At 46.4% G+C, this 18,920-nt stretch overlaps 1 protein-coding gene across 2 annotated transcripts in view; it reads right to left on the bottom strand.

Annotated features, from left to right (window-relative positions):
- ACSS2 (acyl-CoA synthetase short chain family member 2) overlaps positions 1-18,920 on the bottom strand; it is a 114,102-nt gene that overhangs the window by 42,635 nt on the left and 52,547 nt on the right. For both annotated transcript variants that reach the window (XM_090064263.1, XM_090064264.1), the window contains exons 3-4: positions 1,438-1,529; positions 495-598 (exon numbers count right to left, since the gene is read on the bottom strand). In XM_090064263.1, the coding sequence (XP_089920389.1) occupies positions 495-598; positions 1,438-1,529 (196 nt within the window). The remainder of the gene's footprint in view (positions 1-494; positions 599-1,437; positions 1,530-18,920) is intronic.

Genomic DNA, 18,920 nt, shown 5'->3' with positions numbered 1-18,920 from the left:
ACCTTCAGTTCATGTTCTGGCCCTAGCCCTCCATTCCAAACCTGGCCAGGCCTAGAGCTGCTGCCATTACTTGTTCGTGGCATTGCTGAGTGCCCTGGAGCCAGAGAAAGGTAAGCTGCAGGGGGGATGGGGGAAGGTGCAGGCAGAGGCATGGAGAGCAAGATATGGGGGGGGCAGGTGGCAGAGGGGCAGACACAGGCATGAGGGACAAGAGGAATGGGAGAAGGCAGTAGGGGACAGGTACAGGTGTGGGGGGCAAGGGCTGGAGGGACAGGGGAGGCAAGGGGTGGGGGTCTGGTCCCCTGCTGCTGCTTTGGGAAGACTAATTTAAAATGATCCCCCAATAATTAGATTATATACATGGGAAATTATAACAAATTCATAATTTTCCATATATAGAATCTAACTATTGGTGGGTTCTCTTATATACAAAATCATCTTAGTAAATATGGTAATTAGAACTAATTAAAACAATTCCCAGCACTTGTCCTTACCACAATGGAATGAAGAGCTCCAATTCTGGCACAGGCCAGCATGGCTACAACAAGCTCAATAATCATTGGCATGTAGATGGAAATTCTATCTCCTTTTTTTATGCCTACAAAAAAGAAACAGAAGATAACTCCCTTGTCAGCACTCCAGCAGAGTAGTAAGTAGTTAAGGTTTCAAGTGACATGAATTCAAAGATTTGAGCATTGGTGTTTCTAGGGAAAGCACGTGGTAGAAGAACAGGATACAAAAAGACAAGTGAGAAGAATGTTTAAATTAACTACAGACAAACAGTCAGTTTAACCCTCCACTACTTTGCATGTTTAAGGACTTCACTACTTAAATTTTATGTTTCCAATACTTTTCTCGTGTATATTAAGGATGATATTTTCCACTGAAGAGTCCCAATGACACTTGCTTGTAGAGTGATGATCAAGTACTGTGATAGTGGTCATTGGGGAATATAAGGAATAAAGCCACAGAATTAAATATGATTACTGAATTTTATGACTAAATGACAAAATATGAACAGAAAGCAATTTCAAAGTCATGTATACCCAGGTAAATGTGTACAACACAGAGACATAGAGCTTTAATCACTGAAGTTCTTGTCACGGTGACTGAAATGGCTACATCTTGAAGTGTACTGAAGCAATGTCTTTTTTCCTAACACTAGCACTGAAATCTCTAAGGAGACAAGTTCAAGCGAGGTGTAAGTTGCAAGCTAACTCAACAGGATAACAGATTTAACATTACCAACATTACTTAGCTTTTAAGGAGAAAACTTGAGAGGAAAAGCAAAATGAGTATTATGGTTTTCACCATTTCTGAGATGGGGGAGATGAAATACAGATGTGAAATGGCTTAAGGAAAGTGTTCCTCTGCAAGTCAGTTGCCAAGCCAAAAGGAGAATCTGGATCTCCCAAGTCCCACATTTGTACTCTGTACCTTGTCCCTGGAGAACATTGGCAAATTGGCAGACATCCTGCAACAACTGTCTATATGTAATACTCATGGAAATCCCAGGATCGTTCCCTTCCCTAGAAAAGAGAAAGCAGTTCATTACAAGAGGGTTACAAGGTAAAGTAGCAGCAGCCTAAGTTCAGTATTACATCCACCTCTCAACAGAAATAAGGTTATTGGTGAGGTTACTGGATACTCTTCTGAGCACAGAACTAAAGCCCAATAACCACCCCCGAACCAAACTCCCAACAGTCATTGGATTTTATTGAAAGCCACAGCCAAACTGAAATCCAGCTCCATGGTATGACACTAGAAAGGGAAGCAATCAGAATCAGCATTGGGCTCAGAGGCTAGCAATGGCTCAATGTCTAGTTGGCACCTGGTGGAGTTATGCAGGGGTTGACATTGGGGCCAGCTTTGTTCAATGTTTTCACCAATGGCCTGCAAGATAGCATAGAGTATACCCTCAGCAAGTTTGCAGATGACACCAAGCTGGCAGGAGTAGTAGATATGCTGAAGGATAGGGTATGATTCAGAGTGACCTAGAAAAACTGGAGGACTGGGCCAAAAGAAATCCACAATGTTCAACAAGGACAAGTGCAGAATTCTGCACTTGAGGCGGAGCACTCCCATGCAGCAATACAGGCTGGGGGCTAACTGGCTGGGCAGAAGCTCTGCAGAAAAAGACCTGGGGGACAACAAGCTGAATATCAGCCAGCAGTGTGCCCTTGCTGCCAAGAAGCCTAATGGCATACTGAGCTGCACTGGTAGGAGTGTTGCTAGCAGGTCAAGGGAAGTGATTATTCGCCTCTATTCAGCACTGGTGAGGCCACATCTGGAGTACTGTGTTCAGTTTTGGGCCCCCACTACAGAAAGGATGTGGACAAATTGGAGAGAGTTCAGCAGAGAATAACAAAAATGATGAGGGGCTTCGGGGACATGACTTATGAGGAGAGGCTGAGGAAACTGGGCTTATTTAGTTTGGAGAAAAGAAGACAGAGGGGATTTAATTGCAGCCTTCAACTACCTGAAGGGAGGTTTGAAAGAGGACGGAGGCAAACTGTTCTCAATAGTGGCAGATGACAAACCGAGGAGCAACGGTCATAAGTTGCAGCAAGGGAAGTTTAGGTTAGGTATTAGGAAGAATCTTCTCACTAGGAGGCTTCTCACTGAAACAGGCTGCAACCCTGCATACTGACACAATCCAGTGTACGAGGCCATGTCATCTCCCCGTACTCCTCCACCACCAAGTTTCTGGACCCATGGGGCATAGCACTCACTTGACAACAGTGTGGGAGCCTCAGCAATAAAATTCAGAACCTCAGGATCCTGCACTAGCTCCTGCACTTCAAAGCATACTGGAATTGGTTTGGCTGCCAACCTTGAACGTTTGTTAGCTGCATTTTTAATGTATGTATCACATTCACATGTTACAACAGAAGCCTTCACCATGTTCTTTGCCCTGACACACATCTTGGAAACACAACTCCAAAGAAACCAGTTTGTTTGAAGCTTAGGTGGTGACTGCTGGACCTAACCACTGCATGGTGAAGCAACCAATCGCTATCTAGTCCAGTGATAGGCAACGTTTCTGGCTGGGTCAAAAGTATCTACCTTGTAAGGTGCCAGAGTGCCAGGATGCCAGAAAAACTAAACTGGGACAGGGGGTACATGGCAGGATGCACTGCATATTAAAATAGTTAATAATTATAAATGTGGCTTTTTATGGAAAATACCAGGTTTTCTAAAAATTCTAAACCTGGTGACCATTAATAGAACTTCATATAATACCTTTGTTCTTGTGTATTATTTTCTATTAAGCATGTTGTGATGAGAGGGAGAGAAAAAAGAAAGACGAGAAAAATAGGAGAGAGCAAGAAAGAGGGAAAGAGAAAAGGACAAGAGAAAGAAAAAAGAAAAAAGAAGGGAGAGAGAAAAAAGAAAGAGGTAAAGAAAGAAAAAAGAAAAGAGAAGAGAAAAAGGTGACAAAAAAGAGGGGAGAGAAAAAAGAACAGAGAAAAAGAGAAGAGAAAGAGGGAAGAGAGAAAAAGAGGAAAGAAAAGAAAAGAAGCGCAGAGAGAGAAAGAAAAAGAAAGAGGATGAGTCTCTCACACCAGTGTCTCCCACTGCTACCATCTGTGGCTCTGACTGGATCCAGGGCAGTGTCCAGAAAAGGGAGGTAGTGACACCCCAGCAGCAGCACCAGGGCCAGGGCACTCAGGCCTTCCCAGCCAGGGCTTGGGCAGATGGACGTCCCATCCCACTTGGATGGGGGCAGCACCGGGTCACAGAGAGCCAGAGCCAGGAGCCTGGGGTATGGTGCCAGAAGTGGCAGGCACAGGGGGAGATACTGTGGGCAGGCTGGACTGGGCGGGCCCTTGGGAAGGCGGCAGCTGTAGGAGAGTGGGGGACTGGGAGGGAAGCGGGGGCTGCCCTGGGGCTCCTGCCATGGTGGGCATGTGCACCCAGCGGCACCCAAGGTCAGGTCAGCCCAGCCCAGCCCACAAAACCCCGTAGGGATGTGGTTCAGGTTCAGCTGCCCTGCCTGTAAGGGCAGGCTGGCAGGCTCAGGGGTCTCCTGGCTCAGCCTCTGTGCACTCTGGGCACAGTGCAAGCAGGGTGGAGCCCCACAAGCCATGGTGGGAGCCCCCGGACACTGGTAGCAGCCGCTGCAGGTGGCGCTTGGGGCTGATCCGACTGATAGCTTGCAACACAGCAACCTTGTACAGCCTCTGCCCACTAATAGGCACGCATGCAGAGAGGGTAGCCGATCCCTGATCTAGTCCCTTCTCCCACCCAGCCTTCTGCATGCCAGTGACAACAACCATGGGGAGACTGAAATCCAGCCCAAGCAGGCAGTCACAGAGCACAGCAGGCTTTGGAAACAGATGAGATGCTTGCAGTGTGTACCTGTTCTCTTTGGCAGTTCTGGACTGACTCGCGGATTTGGAATTTGATTTGGCTTGGAATACAGAATTTTTTTTAAAGTACTGTTTTCTTTGGCTTCTAGCCTCTCAAGTTATAGTTCCCAGCCTTGTTCTTAAAAGCTGTAGTTATTAGTCTTCTTAGAGAGCACAGAGGTCAACAGGTGAAGTGCTAGGTGTCAACAGCACAGATTCGAGTCCCAAAACATATACATGGATTTATTTATCTTCTTATTAATATCCTTTTGTACTTCTATTTGCTCAAATTTTACTAGGTTTCACCTTCACCTGCACTAGAACCTCAAATATTTTGACAGGTTTGAGGTGCAAAATTCATATTCTAAGAACACTTTCCTCTAACTGGAAAACAGCAACACTGCTCATTTCTAGCTTCACTGCATCTTCTGCAAGTACAGTACATCTTCATACTTCACTGAACTGCAACTGATTTTTAGCTTCCTTATCTCCGAGTATAGCTTGAAGTGCCTGTAGAAACATAGTGAATTATGGCAACTGCTTCTAGCAGGCAAAGAAATTACTCTTGGCCTTCTCTCTAACACTAAAAGCAATCAACTTACTTTAATCAACATACTGGCAGTCCTTGACTTAAAACACTTCCGAGTTACAATATTTCATACGTAAAATGTTTATAAATTGACACCCGGTTTCGACTTTCTGATGTCAGTTTTGACTTTACAATGCTTAATCCGATGCCACATCAGCGAACAGGTTTGCTGCATCACCCAACTCCCAGGAGAACATCTGTTCAAACTTCCTTGGACACTTCCTTTAAGAAAGCAGATGAGACTCCAGAAAAACCTGCAGCCAAGACTCCTGAGAAGACTCCAGCCAAGAATCCTTCAAAAAGTCCAACCAAGAACCCTTCAAAAAGTCCAGCAAAGTCACCTCAAAGAAGTCCTTCCAAATCAATATGATTGCTTTTTACAATATAAATACATTAATGTAGCTATATGACTCATCTATAATTGATTGAGTACAAAATTTCTGGTTATTTTTGGTGAAAATAGGCTATCAGGCCTTGGTTCAGGAACCAATCCCCCACTATAACATTGTTTCCTATGAGAAAATCAGTTCCAAGTTAAAACATTTCGACTTAAGACATGGTTTTCAGGAATCAATTGTGCCAAAAGAAAGAGGATATGGTCTGGCCCCATGGGGGCCAGGGGTAGCCTGGCTCCAACCAAGCGTGTAGGGTTTGGGGTTTGCAAATTTGGCGGGAGGGAGAGTTGAAGAGTGGCTATGTTAATAGCCACCACTGCCCTGCTGCCTATTTTCCCAACCCATGAGGAGCCCCGCAGGCCAGATGCAATGACTCTGTAGGCCTCATTTGGTCCACAAGCTGCAGGTCAAGCAAGCCTGATTTAGAAGTATGATTTTTAACTTAGCACCAAGTGTTTGGTTTATTTAAAAAAAAAATCCTTTGACTCAAAAACCAAATTCCCAATTGTTACTATGGAAAAGGTTTCTGCAATACTGTAGTATACTAAATATAAATAAATTATACAACCAACAACTCTTATTCAATCTTGACACTTTCCCAATCCACAAAGTCATTAGCCTGACTTCTATCCTGGGGAAGATCTCAGAAAAGTTTATTAAGGAGGCCATCCTTGAGGGACTGGCCCAGGCTAACATTCTAAGGGACAGCCAGCACGGGTTTGTTGCGGGTAGGTCTTGTTTGACCAATCTCATTTCCTTCTATGACCAGGTGACCTATCACCTGGACAAGGGAGAAGAGATTGATGTCATATATCTTGACTTCAAAAAAGCTTTTGATCTGGTATCCCATGATCACCTCTTGGCCAAACTGCCCAGTTGTGGCCTTCGCTCCACCACGATCCGCTGGCTGGGAAACTGGCTTTGTGGTCGGACCCAGAGGGTTGTGATTGATGGCAGTCACTCATCATGGTGCCCTGTAACCAGTGGGGTCCCTCAAGGCTCTGTCCTGGGACCCATCCTGTTCAACATCTTCATTAACGATGTGGACATTGGAGTTAGGAGTGGACTGGCCAAGTTCGCCGATGACACCAAACTTTGGGGCAAAGCATCCACGCCAGAAGATAGGCGGGTGATCCAGGCTGACCTGGACAAGCTCAGCAAATGGGCAGATGAGAACCTGATGGTGTTTAACACCGAAAAATGCAAGGTTCTCCACCTTGGGAGGAAAAACCTGCAGCACCCTTATAGGCTCGGCAGTGCTACGTTGGTTAGCACTACAGAAGAAAAAGACTTGGGGGTCATCATTGACCACAAGATGAACATGAGCCTGCAATGCGATGCTGCGGCTAGTAAAGCGACTAAAATGCTGGCGTGCATCCATAGATGCTTCTCGAGCAAATCCCAGGACGTCATTCTCCCCTTGTACTCGGCCTTGGTGAGGCCGCAGCTGGAGTACTGCGTCCAGTTTTGGGCTCCACAATTCAAAAAGGATGTGGAGAAGCTTGAGAGAGTCCAGAGGAGAGCCACGTGCATGATCAGAGGTCAGGAAAACAGATCTTATGATGACAGGCTGAGAGCCATGGGACTCTTTAGCCTGGAAAAGCGCAGGCTCAGGGGTGATCTGATGGCCACCTATAAGTTTATCAGGGGTGACCACCAGGATCTGGGGGAACGTCTGTTCACCAGAGCGCCCCAAGGGATGACGAGGTCGAACGGTCACAAACTCCTGCAAGACCATTTCAGGCTGGACATAAGGAAGAATTTCTTTACTGTCCGAGCCCCCAAGGTCTGGAACAGTCTGCCAGCGGAGGTGGTTCAAGCACCTACATTGAACACCTTCAAGAGTAAACTGGATGCTTATCTTGCTGGAATCCTATGACCCCAGCTGACTTCCTGCCCTTTGGGCAGGGGGCTGGACTCAATGATCTCCCGAGGTCCCTTCCAGCCCTAATGTCTATGAAATCTATGAAACACCAATCTGAATCCTCAATTTAAGTTTCCTTGGTAAACTGTTGCTTAAAATATCTAACAGAGAAGCCTGCTAACATCAGAAGATTTACTAACACTTTCAGCTCTAAGAAAGGTTGTGTAAGAGTGATGTTGGCGTCGTGGTAGTACAGAAATTATGTGAAAGGCAAGGATTTCTTAGAGTGATATCTTTTACTGAACCAGGTATGTAGTTGGGATAAAGTCAGACAAGTTTTCAAATGCAAAGCATTCACCTTTAAGTTTCTGATCACAGTAAGCCAGGCACAGCACAGTGAAAAATAGCAAAGGGGAGGGAGGGAGAGAAATTCTCAGGGGTACCAGAAACACAAATAGCAGAAGAAAAGCAGCTGATTAATGGTTGATCAAGGCATATCAAAAGGGATAAGGGTCATTCTTACCTGTTCTAGGTTTAAAAAACTCAGAAGTTGGGTAAAATATAATGTGCCATAAAACTGCTATCAGTGTTTTAGTCCTTGGATACCCAGTCTTTCTGCCAACTGGTGTGGTTTTAGAATAGGATGTGCAATAAGCTTTTCTTCATTCCTCTGCACAGTGCAGCAGACCAGGTCAAACAGCAGAGAAAACTGACCTATTTTGGAAGCCAGTCTTCCACAAGTGACTATCCTAAAGAGGGAATTCATCTGTGGCAAAAACTTTTCAGTCTATGCTGACAAGGTTCTTTGAGTGAATGTAATACCTTTTATTAGACCAACTAAATAGTTGGAAAAATTGTTCTTTGTAAACTTGGGTACAAACACCCTTTTTCAGGCAGAGGGAGAGAGAGTCTACAGTTGTGTTGTGCTCCCTTGGAAGGTGCTGGCTGACAGTACTGGCTTCTGTCCCTTCAGAAGTTGGGATTAAAGACATGTTACAAGGGGATAGACTCCTCTCATGCCTCACCTACTAATGGGCCAAGAGGCCAACTCTCCCGCCTTTTCAGTACAGGCCAGCTGACAATTCAAAGAGCTCTGGGGTTTACAGGAACAAGTGTCAGAAGAAAAAAGTATTTTCAGCAAAAGTTTTGCCCTAATACCCACTTTTTGCCTACTCCCAGCAGTCAGTCTCACATTCTGTTTCCTCATGAAAATAAACCGGTTTGGATGGAAGAAAGATGCAGAAGTTGTTTAATGTTAATATTTGGAGGCCTTCCCACAGGGTGGGTTCTGGGAAGATTCTGCTGAGAAACATTTCCTAGCAAGTTTCAACATATTTGGCAATGATTTCACAGGGAAGTGTTGGTGTGAAATGAAGTAATAGAAAATATTTTGGCAAACCTTGCCTTATCTGTGCAAAGAAGTCACATTGCTATAAATGCATAGACTTAGGAGACAATTTCACTAAATGTGTTTCCTATATGTATGCAATATGTATGCAATTAACCTGTTAATAGCATCTTAAAAAGTAACCCAAGAAACCAGCCCCATAAATATTCCACAAAATGTATTTCTGTATCTGGTAACCACCGTGTCTTAATTTGAATGTGTGACAGGGCTCTCGCCATCCAGCTTGGTGCTAACTGCATGGTGGGGCTTGGTTGACAGTTCTCTCATGTCAATAGGCTGACAGCTGCGTGGTACAACCCTGCATGGGGCTGCACACTGCTGTTCTCATGGTGTTGAGTTCAAGGGGGTCCATCAGCTGGGTTGGGGTGCCAAGTCTTGGGGAGTCCCTTGCAACCTGGTAGGTTGACTGCCATGCCCCATAACTCTCAGAGAGCTGTGCAGCAAAGCATTAGACAATCACAGCCACAAGAACCATGGAATCAGGGAGAGGTGCCCTGATCTCTGGGTTGCCATGCACAGAGACCTTTAAAAACTACACATGCCGCCCAAATGCAAGCATGGTTTTCTGACATCCCTAGCACACTGGTATCTTAAAAACTGCATGTGCAGCTTGGCTGTACAGGACTCTGAAACAAGCCCCAGTGTAGTCCCAAGACTGAGACCCACAACCAGCTGATTGTTGGCCCCAGCCCTCAGATCACACTGATTCATAATGGGCCACGAACACCTGGCTTTCAACTTGTCTGGGCAGGAGAAGCCCAGGATCCCTAGGCTCCCCCTGAACTGGGAAGCAGTAATGGCACTATTGGGATCTGATCCCTGTTTCCAAAATCACATGTGAAGATGTGATTTTGGGATCAGGGATCAGAACCCAATATACCATTAAATAAACACATGCCAGGGACCCAAGAGAATGTAACACACTGACCATCACAATCTGATAGAAAAGGGCTGGAAAGTGTACCAAACATACTTCAAAAATACTAAATATGCTAACTGGAAGCTCAAAAGGAGACAAAGTGAAAGCTGCCACCAGTAGTTTAACTAAAGTTGGGCAACTGAGGCAGCAGCTGTTGCCACTGGCAGTTGGCCGCACCATTTACCTCAGCTGTCCTGTTCACTGCTTCTGCCCAGGATATCAAGCTGCCCCATTGCACCCCTGACTGTCAGCAAGATTTGGTTGCAGCAACTTACAATGGAGGCCAGTCCAAAGTACTGGGAGAAGCAATACTGATATTGTTCTCAAATACAGGTTTCCTTTGCTTTATGTGGGTTCTGTATGTGTGAATTCACTCCTTTGCAACGACCCTTTTTATACCAAAGTGTTGTTATATGCAAGGTAAATTCACTCTTATGCCATCTGTGTGCTGGAAGCCCACAGTCAGCTGCTTTGTGCGGTGCATTGCAGGAGTGACGACTACCAAAAAATAATCTCCTGTGCGGATCTGTGCTCCTCACTCATTGTCTCCAACACGTTTCTGTAGTTGCCATTCCCATTATGATAGTGTCCTGTGCTTGTGTGTCGTGTCTGCTGTTGGTGAGTACCAAAATTGTCTTGTAAAAGTGGTAGAAATGGGTCTGGGGTACAGTACAGTTGAGATCTTGGAATGTATCCCTATTTGTTACATTGTAAAGTGGATTCCCTTTACGCAAATTTGAGTTATGCGTCATTTTCCAGGAATTAATTGACGTGAGGGAAACCTGTAATAGCTTGTCCACATTTAGGTAATCCACAGTCAATGGAACTAAATAAATTTGCCCACATGGAAATCCCAAGCAGGCAACCCCTATTTTCCTGAATCAGATCTGGCTCTGCATTAATACAGATCTCATCTAATCTAATTACAAGTAAGGCAGTAAATTCTGAATTGTTCACACTATCTACCTTTCACTACAAGTTAAGTAAACTGCATTTATTTTTCTTTCCACTCTAAATGTTGCTCACTACTCATATTCTAGGTTTCTCCTATAGTAGATAATTCACCTCCTCAATATGGACACTGCACTAATACATACAGATTTATCTACTGAACATCTAGAACCCCTCCAATCTTTGTTCTTATTTGGGGATTTTTCCAATGACACTCATCACAAGCATCAAATTTAACATTTGTGGCTAGGGACAGACATGCAAAATGCCTCAGCTTTAATTGATTCTATCTTTGCAGGTTAGTCTAACCTGGCTAGGTTAAGTCAGTTTGTAACCAGACAGACATCCCAGAAATGCAGGCACATGCCTGCAGTGGCTCAGGCTAGAAGGCAAAGGGCTCTAGAGCAACCCTTCCTTCCCTTCCACAGAGCTGAGCTGAGAAGGGGCGTGACCAGGCCCCAGCAGGGGCTCTGATTAGGGAGGGGATACCCCCCTCATGAGCAGCCCAGCAGGGAATGTTTATCACTCCTAACTCACTATTTGTCAGCTCATTAAGAAAAGAACAGAGGGACATTACCAGCTACCTGCTGATTCTGCCTTTGTCCAGTGTGCCACAGCTCAGAAGTAGCCAGTATGTGGTATGCTAGCTAATGCTGAGAGGTATCTGTGAGAGACAGGGAAATGCTTGCTTTGCAGAGAGTGGGGAAGGGAGTGGGGGAGCAAAAACCACACAGACCCCTACAGAGACTGCCTGAGCTGCAGTCAGGGAGAAGAGGGGAGGGGCCAGCCCTGCTGTGGAGCAGAGAGTCCCACCCAGCCTAGAGAGCATGCCAGGATGCTGGGGGAATCTGATCTAATTTAAACCAGCAAGGGGTCTGGGACAGACATTGCATAAACCAGTTTGAGCCAAATCAGTTAAGTCTGCATTCAACCAGATTTATCTCACCAGTTTCAGCCATTTTCAAACTGATTTATGTGCACTGAACATCCATTCTCATACAGTTGTCTGATATGTAAACATGGGCTAGAGAGAAGTCTGAACCTCCATCACCAAGGGGTTTAAATTATGCTGCTCTGTCAGGTTAAATAATTATCCTTATCCCCTGCCTAGCACCTATGTAACTTTTTGATAGATACTCTGTGAGCATGGATTAGAGAGGAAATATTTTAAATTCAAGGTCCTGTTTATCCAGCACACTTCATTCCTTAAAGCTTAACAGTCTAAAAAGAAAGATGCTTCCTTTTCTCTTTTGAACAGATAATTCTCTTTAGATACAAATAACAATTTTTTAAATGAAAAGGTTCTGAATAAAAGTCTACATCTATACAACAACATCCCTGATGCTTCAGCATTTTTCACATGAAAAACTATTCATCATTCTTTAGATTACAGTACTAGTACCATAGTTTGGTTACCTTAGACTACCAATCCTACCCTATGAAATTAAATTTAAAAGTTATTTGGAGATAATACTGCAGTAACCAAGCAGATGAGAATGATTCAGATAACAGCAAACACTGTAGGTATTTATCTTCAGTGAAGCATGGGTTATACCACTTGTACCACTCCATACGGGGGACAGGCTTTTTCAAATTCTCCAAAGCTTAAGTACTTTCCTTGGTCTGGATTCTATTTTTCCAAGCTGGCAATGAAAATGCAGATAGCATCCAACTTAGCTATTCAATGGAAGTGCTGGAGTGACTCTAGTTCTCCTCTGGGATTCTATTTATAGCATCTGATCAAGTAGGTTATCACCTATAAAAGCTTATGCCTTTCTGAATGGGAATCTAAAACAAAGTACAGACAGTCAAACAGCCCAAGGCTGAAACGATTCAATCTTCACAGGTTAGTTTAAACTGCATAAATTGAACTGATATTAATTTCTGATTCCAGAAATACAGCCAAATGCCTGCAGTAGCCCAGGCCAGAAGCCAGGGCTCTGCAGGAGCACTAGAGCACACCTCCCTGCTGGGCTGGACTAGACAACACCATGAGTTAAAGCGCTCCCTCCTCACTGACTCAACAGGTAAACACGTCTGTTGGGGGAGGAATCAAGCCTGCCTGTACCAGCCCTCCTTGACAGCAGAATCAAGCCTGCCGCACTGCCTCTCTTCCTAGCCCTGCCCTGACCCCCAGCTTTGGGACTGTCAGCAGGGCGGAAAGTGATGGGGAGGTGTGGCAGCTGAAAAGTATGTCTGTGAGATAAAAGTACTTGCTGAAGGCTCTATGAAGATTAGACCAAGTGTTTTTTCTGTATTTGTTTAGATATTAAGCTATAAGTTGTTGCTAAAAGCCGAATGATAGTTTAAAATGTAGTGAGGTCTTGTATAAAGTAAGGCCTAATAAATTTAGCAAAGCCTAGAAGTAGTAAGGCCCTGTGGTGCAGTTAAAATTACCTTATCAAAAGAATGCAAGGCTTGTATTGCTATTGGTCAGTCTAAGGACAGTTGAAGAAAAAAGATTCTAAGTGGTCGTACATTATCAGTGTCCTTCAGAAGCTATAAATTAGCTAAAATATTTGGAAACCATTCAAAAGGAAGATGCAGCTCTGTGAAGAGGATTAATTAGCTGTTGCCTGGATTAGTGGGCCCAAGGACCTTGAGGAGCCCAAAAACTGCATACCAGGGTCCTTCCCAGCACCCCTCAGACAGTGTTGCTCAGGGACGCCTGACCTTGCTGAACTTTGTGAAAAGAGAAGCTTGCTGTGTATCGGGCAACAGAGGGACTGCTGATAAGCTGCTGACGCATATTGCTTTTGTCTGTCATCATTTGTCTTGTTACTACGTGTAGTTGCATTTTTATTAAGTCAATAAATCTTTCTTATCTTTCTACCTCCGACCACACTCTCAATCTAAACCCTCCGCAGGCGGCTAAAACAGGGAGGGGGAAAAGGAGGGGGAGGGAGGGAGGAGCTCTGAGCTGCTGGCTAGGATTTGCTGCCCAGCCTGAGCTGGAAGGATGGGAGGTAAAAGAGAGCCCACCCCACCAGGTAACCTGGCTGAGATATTGGGAGGAGCCAGACTGGGCCTGTGAGGCAGATGAGCTCTGTTCCACAACCCTCCTGCTGCAGCTCAGGCCAGGCAGCAAACCCTAGGCAGATGCTTAGAGTTGCTTCCTTCCTCCACTTTCCCCTCCTGCTTCTGACAGCCCCAGGGGCAGGCTAGGGCTGTATTAGCCCAGCCTGAATGCATGAAAAAACCCCCTAGGGAACACAAGTTCCCTAAGGTGCTCTAAAGCAGAGCACCTTCATCTAATACAGGGTTGGCAATGTTTTTTGGGCCAAGTGCCAAAAAACCCCTCAACCTGGACTTAGAAGATGTACTTAGGCCAGGGATGGACAGCAGGGGAGCCACAAGAGGCACAATCCTTATTGTGGCAGCACACCCTTGGCCTCTTCTCTGCAGAACTCTCTGAGGAATGTGTGGGGCCACTGCCAGCAATGAGCCGGGCCAGGGATCTCAGCCTCAATGCAATGACTTGCAATCTTGCAGCTATCTGCTGCAAGCACCCCTGGGCTCTGGGCAAGGCCGCCACAGAGTCCGGGTTGCTTGCAGCAGGCAACTGCAAGCCTGCAAGTGGCTGCACTGGTGTCTGGAGCCCCGGCCCAGCTCATTGCGGGCAGCAGGTGCACATGTGCCTTGGGAAGCACTACAGTGAAGGGGCTTGCTAGGTTAGCTTGTTATATTTAATGTTTTGAAGTTGCACCTGCTTATAGTATTGTTTATATTTAACCTGACTGAATCACTGCTTAAGTTTTGTCTTCATTACCTTTTTTTCTATTAGCTGGCTTTGAGTTGTTTTTGTAGAGCTCATAGGTGCTCCTTATGTTATATTTTTTTATTTTTTAATCACTGTGAGAAATTCTTTTAACATAACATAGCAAAGGCCTTGTTACGAGCTCCAATTAACTGAACTTGGCAGTAACCAGCTGAATCAGAAGGATGAAAGGATTGGATATAGTAATAGTTTCATAGTTTCTAGGGACGGAAGGGACCTGAGTAAATCATCTAGTCCGACCCCCTGCCATGGCTGGAAAGAATACTGGGGTCAAAAGATCCCAGCAAGGTGTACATCTAACCTTCTATTAAAGACCACCAGGGTAGAAGACAGCACCACTTCTCTTGGAAGTTGGTTCCAGATCCTAGCTGCCCTGACAGTGAAGTAGCACCTCCTGATGTCTAATCTGAATTTACCCTCTGCCAGCTTGTGACCATTATTTCTAGTCACTCCTGGTAGTGCTTGGGGGAACAGGGACTTCCCCAGTGCCTGCTGGTCCCCTCTGACTAGTTTGTACATAGCCACTAGATCCCCCCTCAGCCTTCTCTTTTGGAGGCTGAACAGGTTCAGGTCCTGTAGGCTCTCCTCATAAGGCCTTCCCTGCTGCCCCTGATCATGCGGGTGGCCCTCCTCTGGACCCTCTCCATGTTGTCCACATCCCTCTTGAAGTGTGGCACCCAGAACTGGACGCAGTACTCCAGCTGTGGCCTGACCAGTGCCGCATAGAGGAAGAGTATCACCTCCTTGGACCTGCTTGAGATGCATCTGTGGATGCACAACAAGGTACGGTTGGCCTTCCGGACTGCAACCCCACACTGCTGGCCCATGTTCATTGTGGAGTCAAGGATGACTCCAAGCTCCTTTTCTGCCTCTGTACTGACAAGAATTGAGTTCCCAACCTGTAGGTATGATGCCGGTTGTTCTTTCCCAGGCGCATCACTTTGCACTTGTCAGTGTTGAATCGTATCCTATTCTCATCTGCCCACCCCTTTAACCTGTCTAGGTCCGAATGCAGCCTATTCCTCCCTTCTAGCATGCCCACATCCCCCCATATCTTAGTGTCATCAGCAAATTTGAACAGGGTGCTATTTACCCCCTCATCCAAGTCACTGATGAAGATGTTGAACAGTGCGGGCCCGAGGATGGAGCCATACGGAACCCCACTGCCCACATCCCTCCAGGTCAAAAATGACCCATCCACCACCACTCTCTGGGTGCGGCGCTCCAGCCAGTCGGTGACCCATTGACTGTGTGGGTGTTGACACCACAGTCCCCCAGTTTCTTAATGAGAACAGGGTGAGAGACAGTGTCGAAGGCCTTCTGAAAGTCCAGGAAGACTATGTCCACTGCTACCCCTGTATCTATGGATTTGGTGATCTGATCATAGAAGGCCACCAGGTTGGTCTGACAGGACCTGCCACTAATGAACCCGTGTTGGTTGCCCCTAAGCATAATCTCCCCTGCTGGCCCCTTGTGGATATACACCAGAATAATTTTCTCAAAAAGCTTGCCCAGGATCGAGGTAAGACTAACTGGCCTATAGTTTCCTGGGTCCTCCTTCCTCCCCTTTTTGAAGATGGGAACCACGTTGACCCTCTTCCAGTCCTCTGGCACACTAGAGCACCATGAGTGTGCGTAAAGCCGTGCCAGGGGTCCTGCAATGACCTCAGCCAATTCCCTCAGTACTCTGGGGTGGAGATCGTCTGGACCAGCTGATTTGAATATATCCAGTCCCTCCAGAAGTTCCCTAATTAGTTCCTCACTAACCCTTGGCCTAGGTGTGCCTCCCCTGGGGCCTCAGGGGGGCCCAGCGGGAGGGTGACTGTTCCGATCCCTGCTTAGGAAAATGGAGGCAAAGAAATCGTTAAATATGTTGGCTTTGTCGTCTGGTGTGACGACCAAATTTCCTAGTGTGTCCTTCAGGGGTCCCACATTACCCAGAACCTTCTTTTTGCCTCCTTTGTATTTAAAAAAGGACTTATTGTCCTTAACCTGGGAAGCCAGTCCCAATTCCATCTCTGCTTTGGCCTTCCTGTCTGCCCCCCTACATCCCCGAGCAACTGCAGTATAGACATCCCTGGTAATGGCCCCTCCTTTCCATTGGGTGTACACCTCCCTTTTAGCTAGGAGACATTCCCGGATGCTTTTGGTGAGCCATGGGGGCTTGTGTGCCCTCCTGCTCCCTTTGATCTGTGTTGGGATTACCTCCCTTTGGGCTTGGAGGGTCATCTCCTTAAGGAGCGACCACTCTCCTTGGACACCTGGCTCCCCTCCCCTCTGGGACCTCAGTGCTTCCCCAACTATTCTCCTTAGCTTAATGAAAGGTGATAAAGGAAACCAATGGACAATACCCAAAGTAAGACACCAGAAAAAGGCCAAATTAACAGGTGTGATTGCAATGGGTCTGTTAGACAAAGAAATATGCTGACAGGATAAAACAATGGACAGTATGATGACTGCAAAGAGACCGATCCAAAAGCAAAAAGTCATCAAAGGAGTGAAGTTGAACAAAAGCATAAAAGGGGGAAGAAAGAAAGTTAGTTGTCATTGTTGTCATATATCCAGCCTTCAACACCTGCCTGGATCACCCTCCTAGCCCATGATGTGCCCTTTGCTTCCAGGAACTGAGTGGCCATTTTTTCTGTTGAGCAAAGTAACATCTGGGATTGGGCGAGGTTATTGTACTGAACATTTTTCTCTCTCTCTGTATGTAGAAACTAAGATAATAACTGTTTTACTAATAAAGTAAAGACTTTGATTTTAAGACACTGAGTTGTGTGCATTCGTATTTCACGTTCCATTTAAGGGTTAACTGTGCTTCAGTGATCCCTAAGTAGGGGTGCACAGATAGAAATTTTGGGGGCTGATACAGATAGCTGATTTTTAAGAAGGCATATTGGCTGATACCAATCCGATTTCCAATACAGCTGTGTGCAGCTGGTAAATCTGTTGTGGTGGAAGGGGAGGGGGGAGGGAAGGGACGTGGGGGAGCAGATCAATGCCCCCTGTGGTGAGGGAGGGAGTGGGGCTGGGGCAGCAGTAGGCACTGTCCAGCTGGGGTGGGGTGGGTTGCCACATGGAGCCATGGCTTGTCCAGTGGGCGGGTGGGGGGTGCTGCTCCAACTGCTTGTGTGCACCCCAGGAGGGAATGGCAGGGGGGAGGGACATGTGCCCTCCGGATCTGCGCAGGGTGGGCTGCTGCTGCAGGCTTTGCTAGGCTCTTCCCAGCAGGGGTTGGGTTGGGCTGGGCTCAGGGTGGGCAGCAGTGCTGGGGGAGGGCTACGGGGGGGGGCTGCAGCCACCCCAAATTTTACTGTAGCTCCACCGTAGCCCCCCTCCCAGCACTGCTGCTGCCTGCCCCGAGTGCAGGCCTGGCCCAACCCCTCCTCCACACGCACCAGGAAGAGCCTGGCACAGCCCCCCAGCCCTAGCCCCAGCTCACAGCTGCAGCCACTTCCTGCACCCCACACAGATCCAGGGGCACACACAGACCAATTTCCAATACAATCGATTTTCTTTATATCAGTGCTTATCCAATACCAGACCGATGTATCAGTGCGCCATTATCCCTAAGCACTATATGGTGGACAGTGCTACTAACACACTGGAGCTGTGCTGCCTCTGGCCTCTTTCCTACCATGCGCCTCAAGACATTCATGCAGCTGCCACCGACACAGAGCCCAGGCTGCTCAGAGCAGACAATAGGCAGGCTGCAGACAGCTGCACTGGGGTTCACAGTCCTGGTCTGTGTCCTTGGCATATGCAGCTGGACGCATGCCTCATGGTGTACAGTGGGGAAGGGGCTGGGGTTGTGCTGCCCCAGGTCCCTTCCCTGCCATGTGCCCCAAGGCGCGCACGCAGCTGCCATGATGGAGCCTGGCCAGGGATCTGGACCCCAGTGTACCAGTTGCAGCCTCCTAGCTGCCTGCCAAATCTGGCTCAAGCTCTATAGCCAGCAGCAGCTGCCCAGAGCCCAGGCTGGCTGTGGTATACTGAGCAAAATGGCCTCACGTGCCATATGCTGGTATTCGTGCCAGGGGTTGTCAACCCCTGATCTAATAACTCATTTGAGGAGAGTTAATTTTTCATGTGTCGCCCATTTTAAAAGCTCTCTGCAGCTACATACGTGTGTAGCAGAAAGCCCCCTTTTCCTCTTGCCTGCATTTGTTTTCCCCTCTTTGGATATGTTTCTCCTCTTACACTGTTTCTTCTTCCTCTTTCTTTCACTATAAGATAAGGAATTGTATTTTAAAGTTTGTATCTGTGTATTTTATATCTCCCTTTGTATTTTGGCATTTTTATCTACTTGTATGCCATGGCATTACTCTTGTAGGTTTTATTTCATACTCTTCACCTTTTAACTAAATGTGTTTTAGTTTTAGAAGTAAGTTTTACACTGTAACAATGTTAACAAGGGCAAGAATCAAACCTCAGCTTCCCTGTATCAGGCAGCCCCTGAAAGAGCAAGTGAATCAGTGACTGAATGCGTAACACAGTAGCAGGCTTCAGTAACAAGTGGCAATTAACACCTACAGTAGGAAACCATAGATCAACCAATGGAAGAAAAAATCAATAGGAGACAATTTAGCAACTGGGAATTCTCTAAACTTCAGTCTGAGTTAATCAACACCCCGGACCAACTTTTGGGGCTGAATATGTCCAGA

The sequence above is a fragment of the Crocodylus siamensis genome, chromosome 10 (assembly GCF_052110815.1).
Source record: "Crocodylus siamensis isolate JL-2025a chromosome 10, ASM5211081v1, whole genome shotgun sequence".
NCBI classification, from domain to species: domain Eukaryota; kingdom Metazoa; phylum Chordata; order Crocodylia; family Crocodylidae; genus Crocodylus; species Crocodylus siamensis.
Note: the sequence above shows the minus strand (reverse complement) of the source record. Positions and strands in the feature narration are given on the sequence as shown.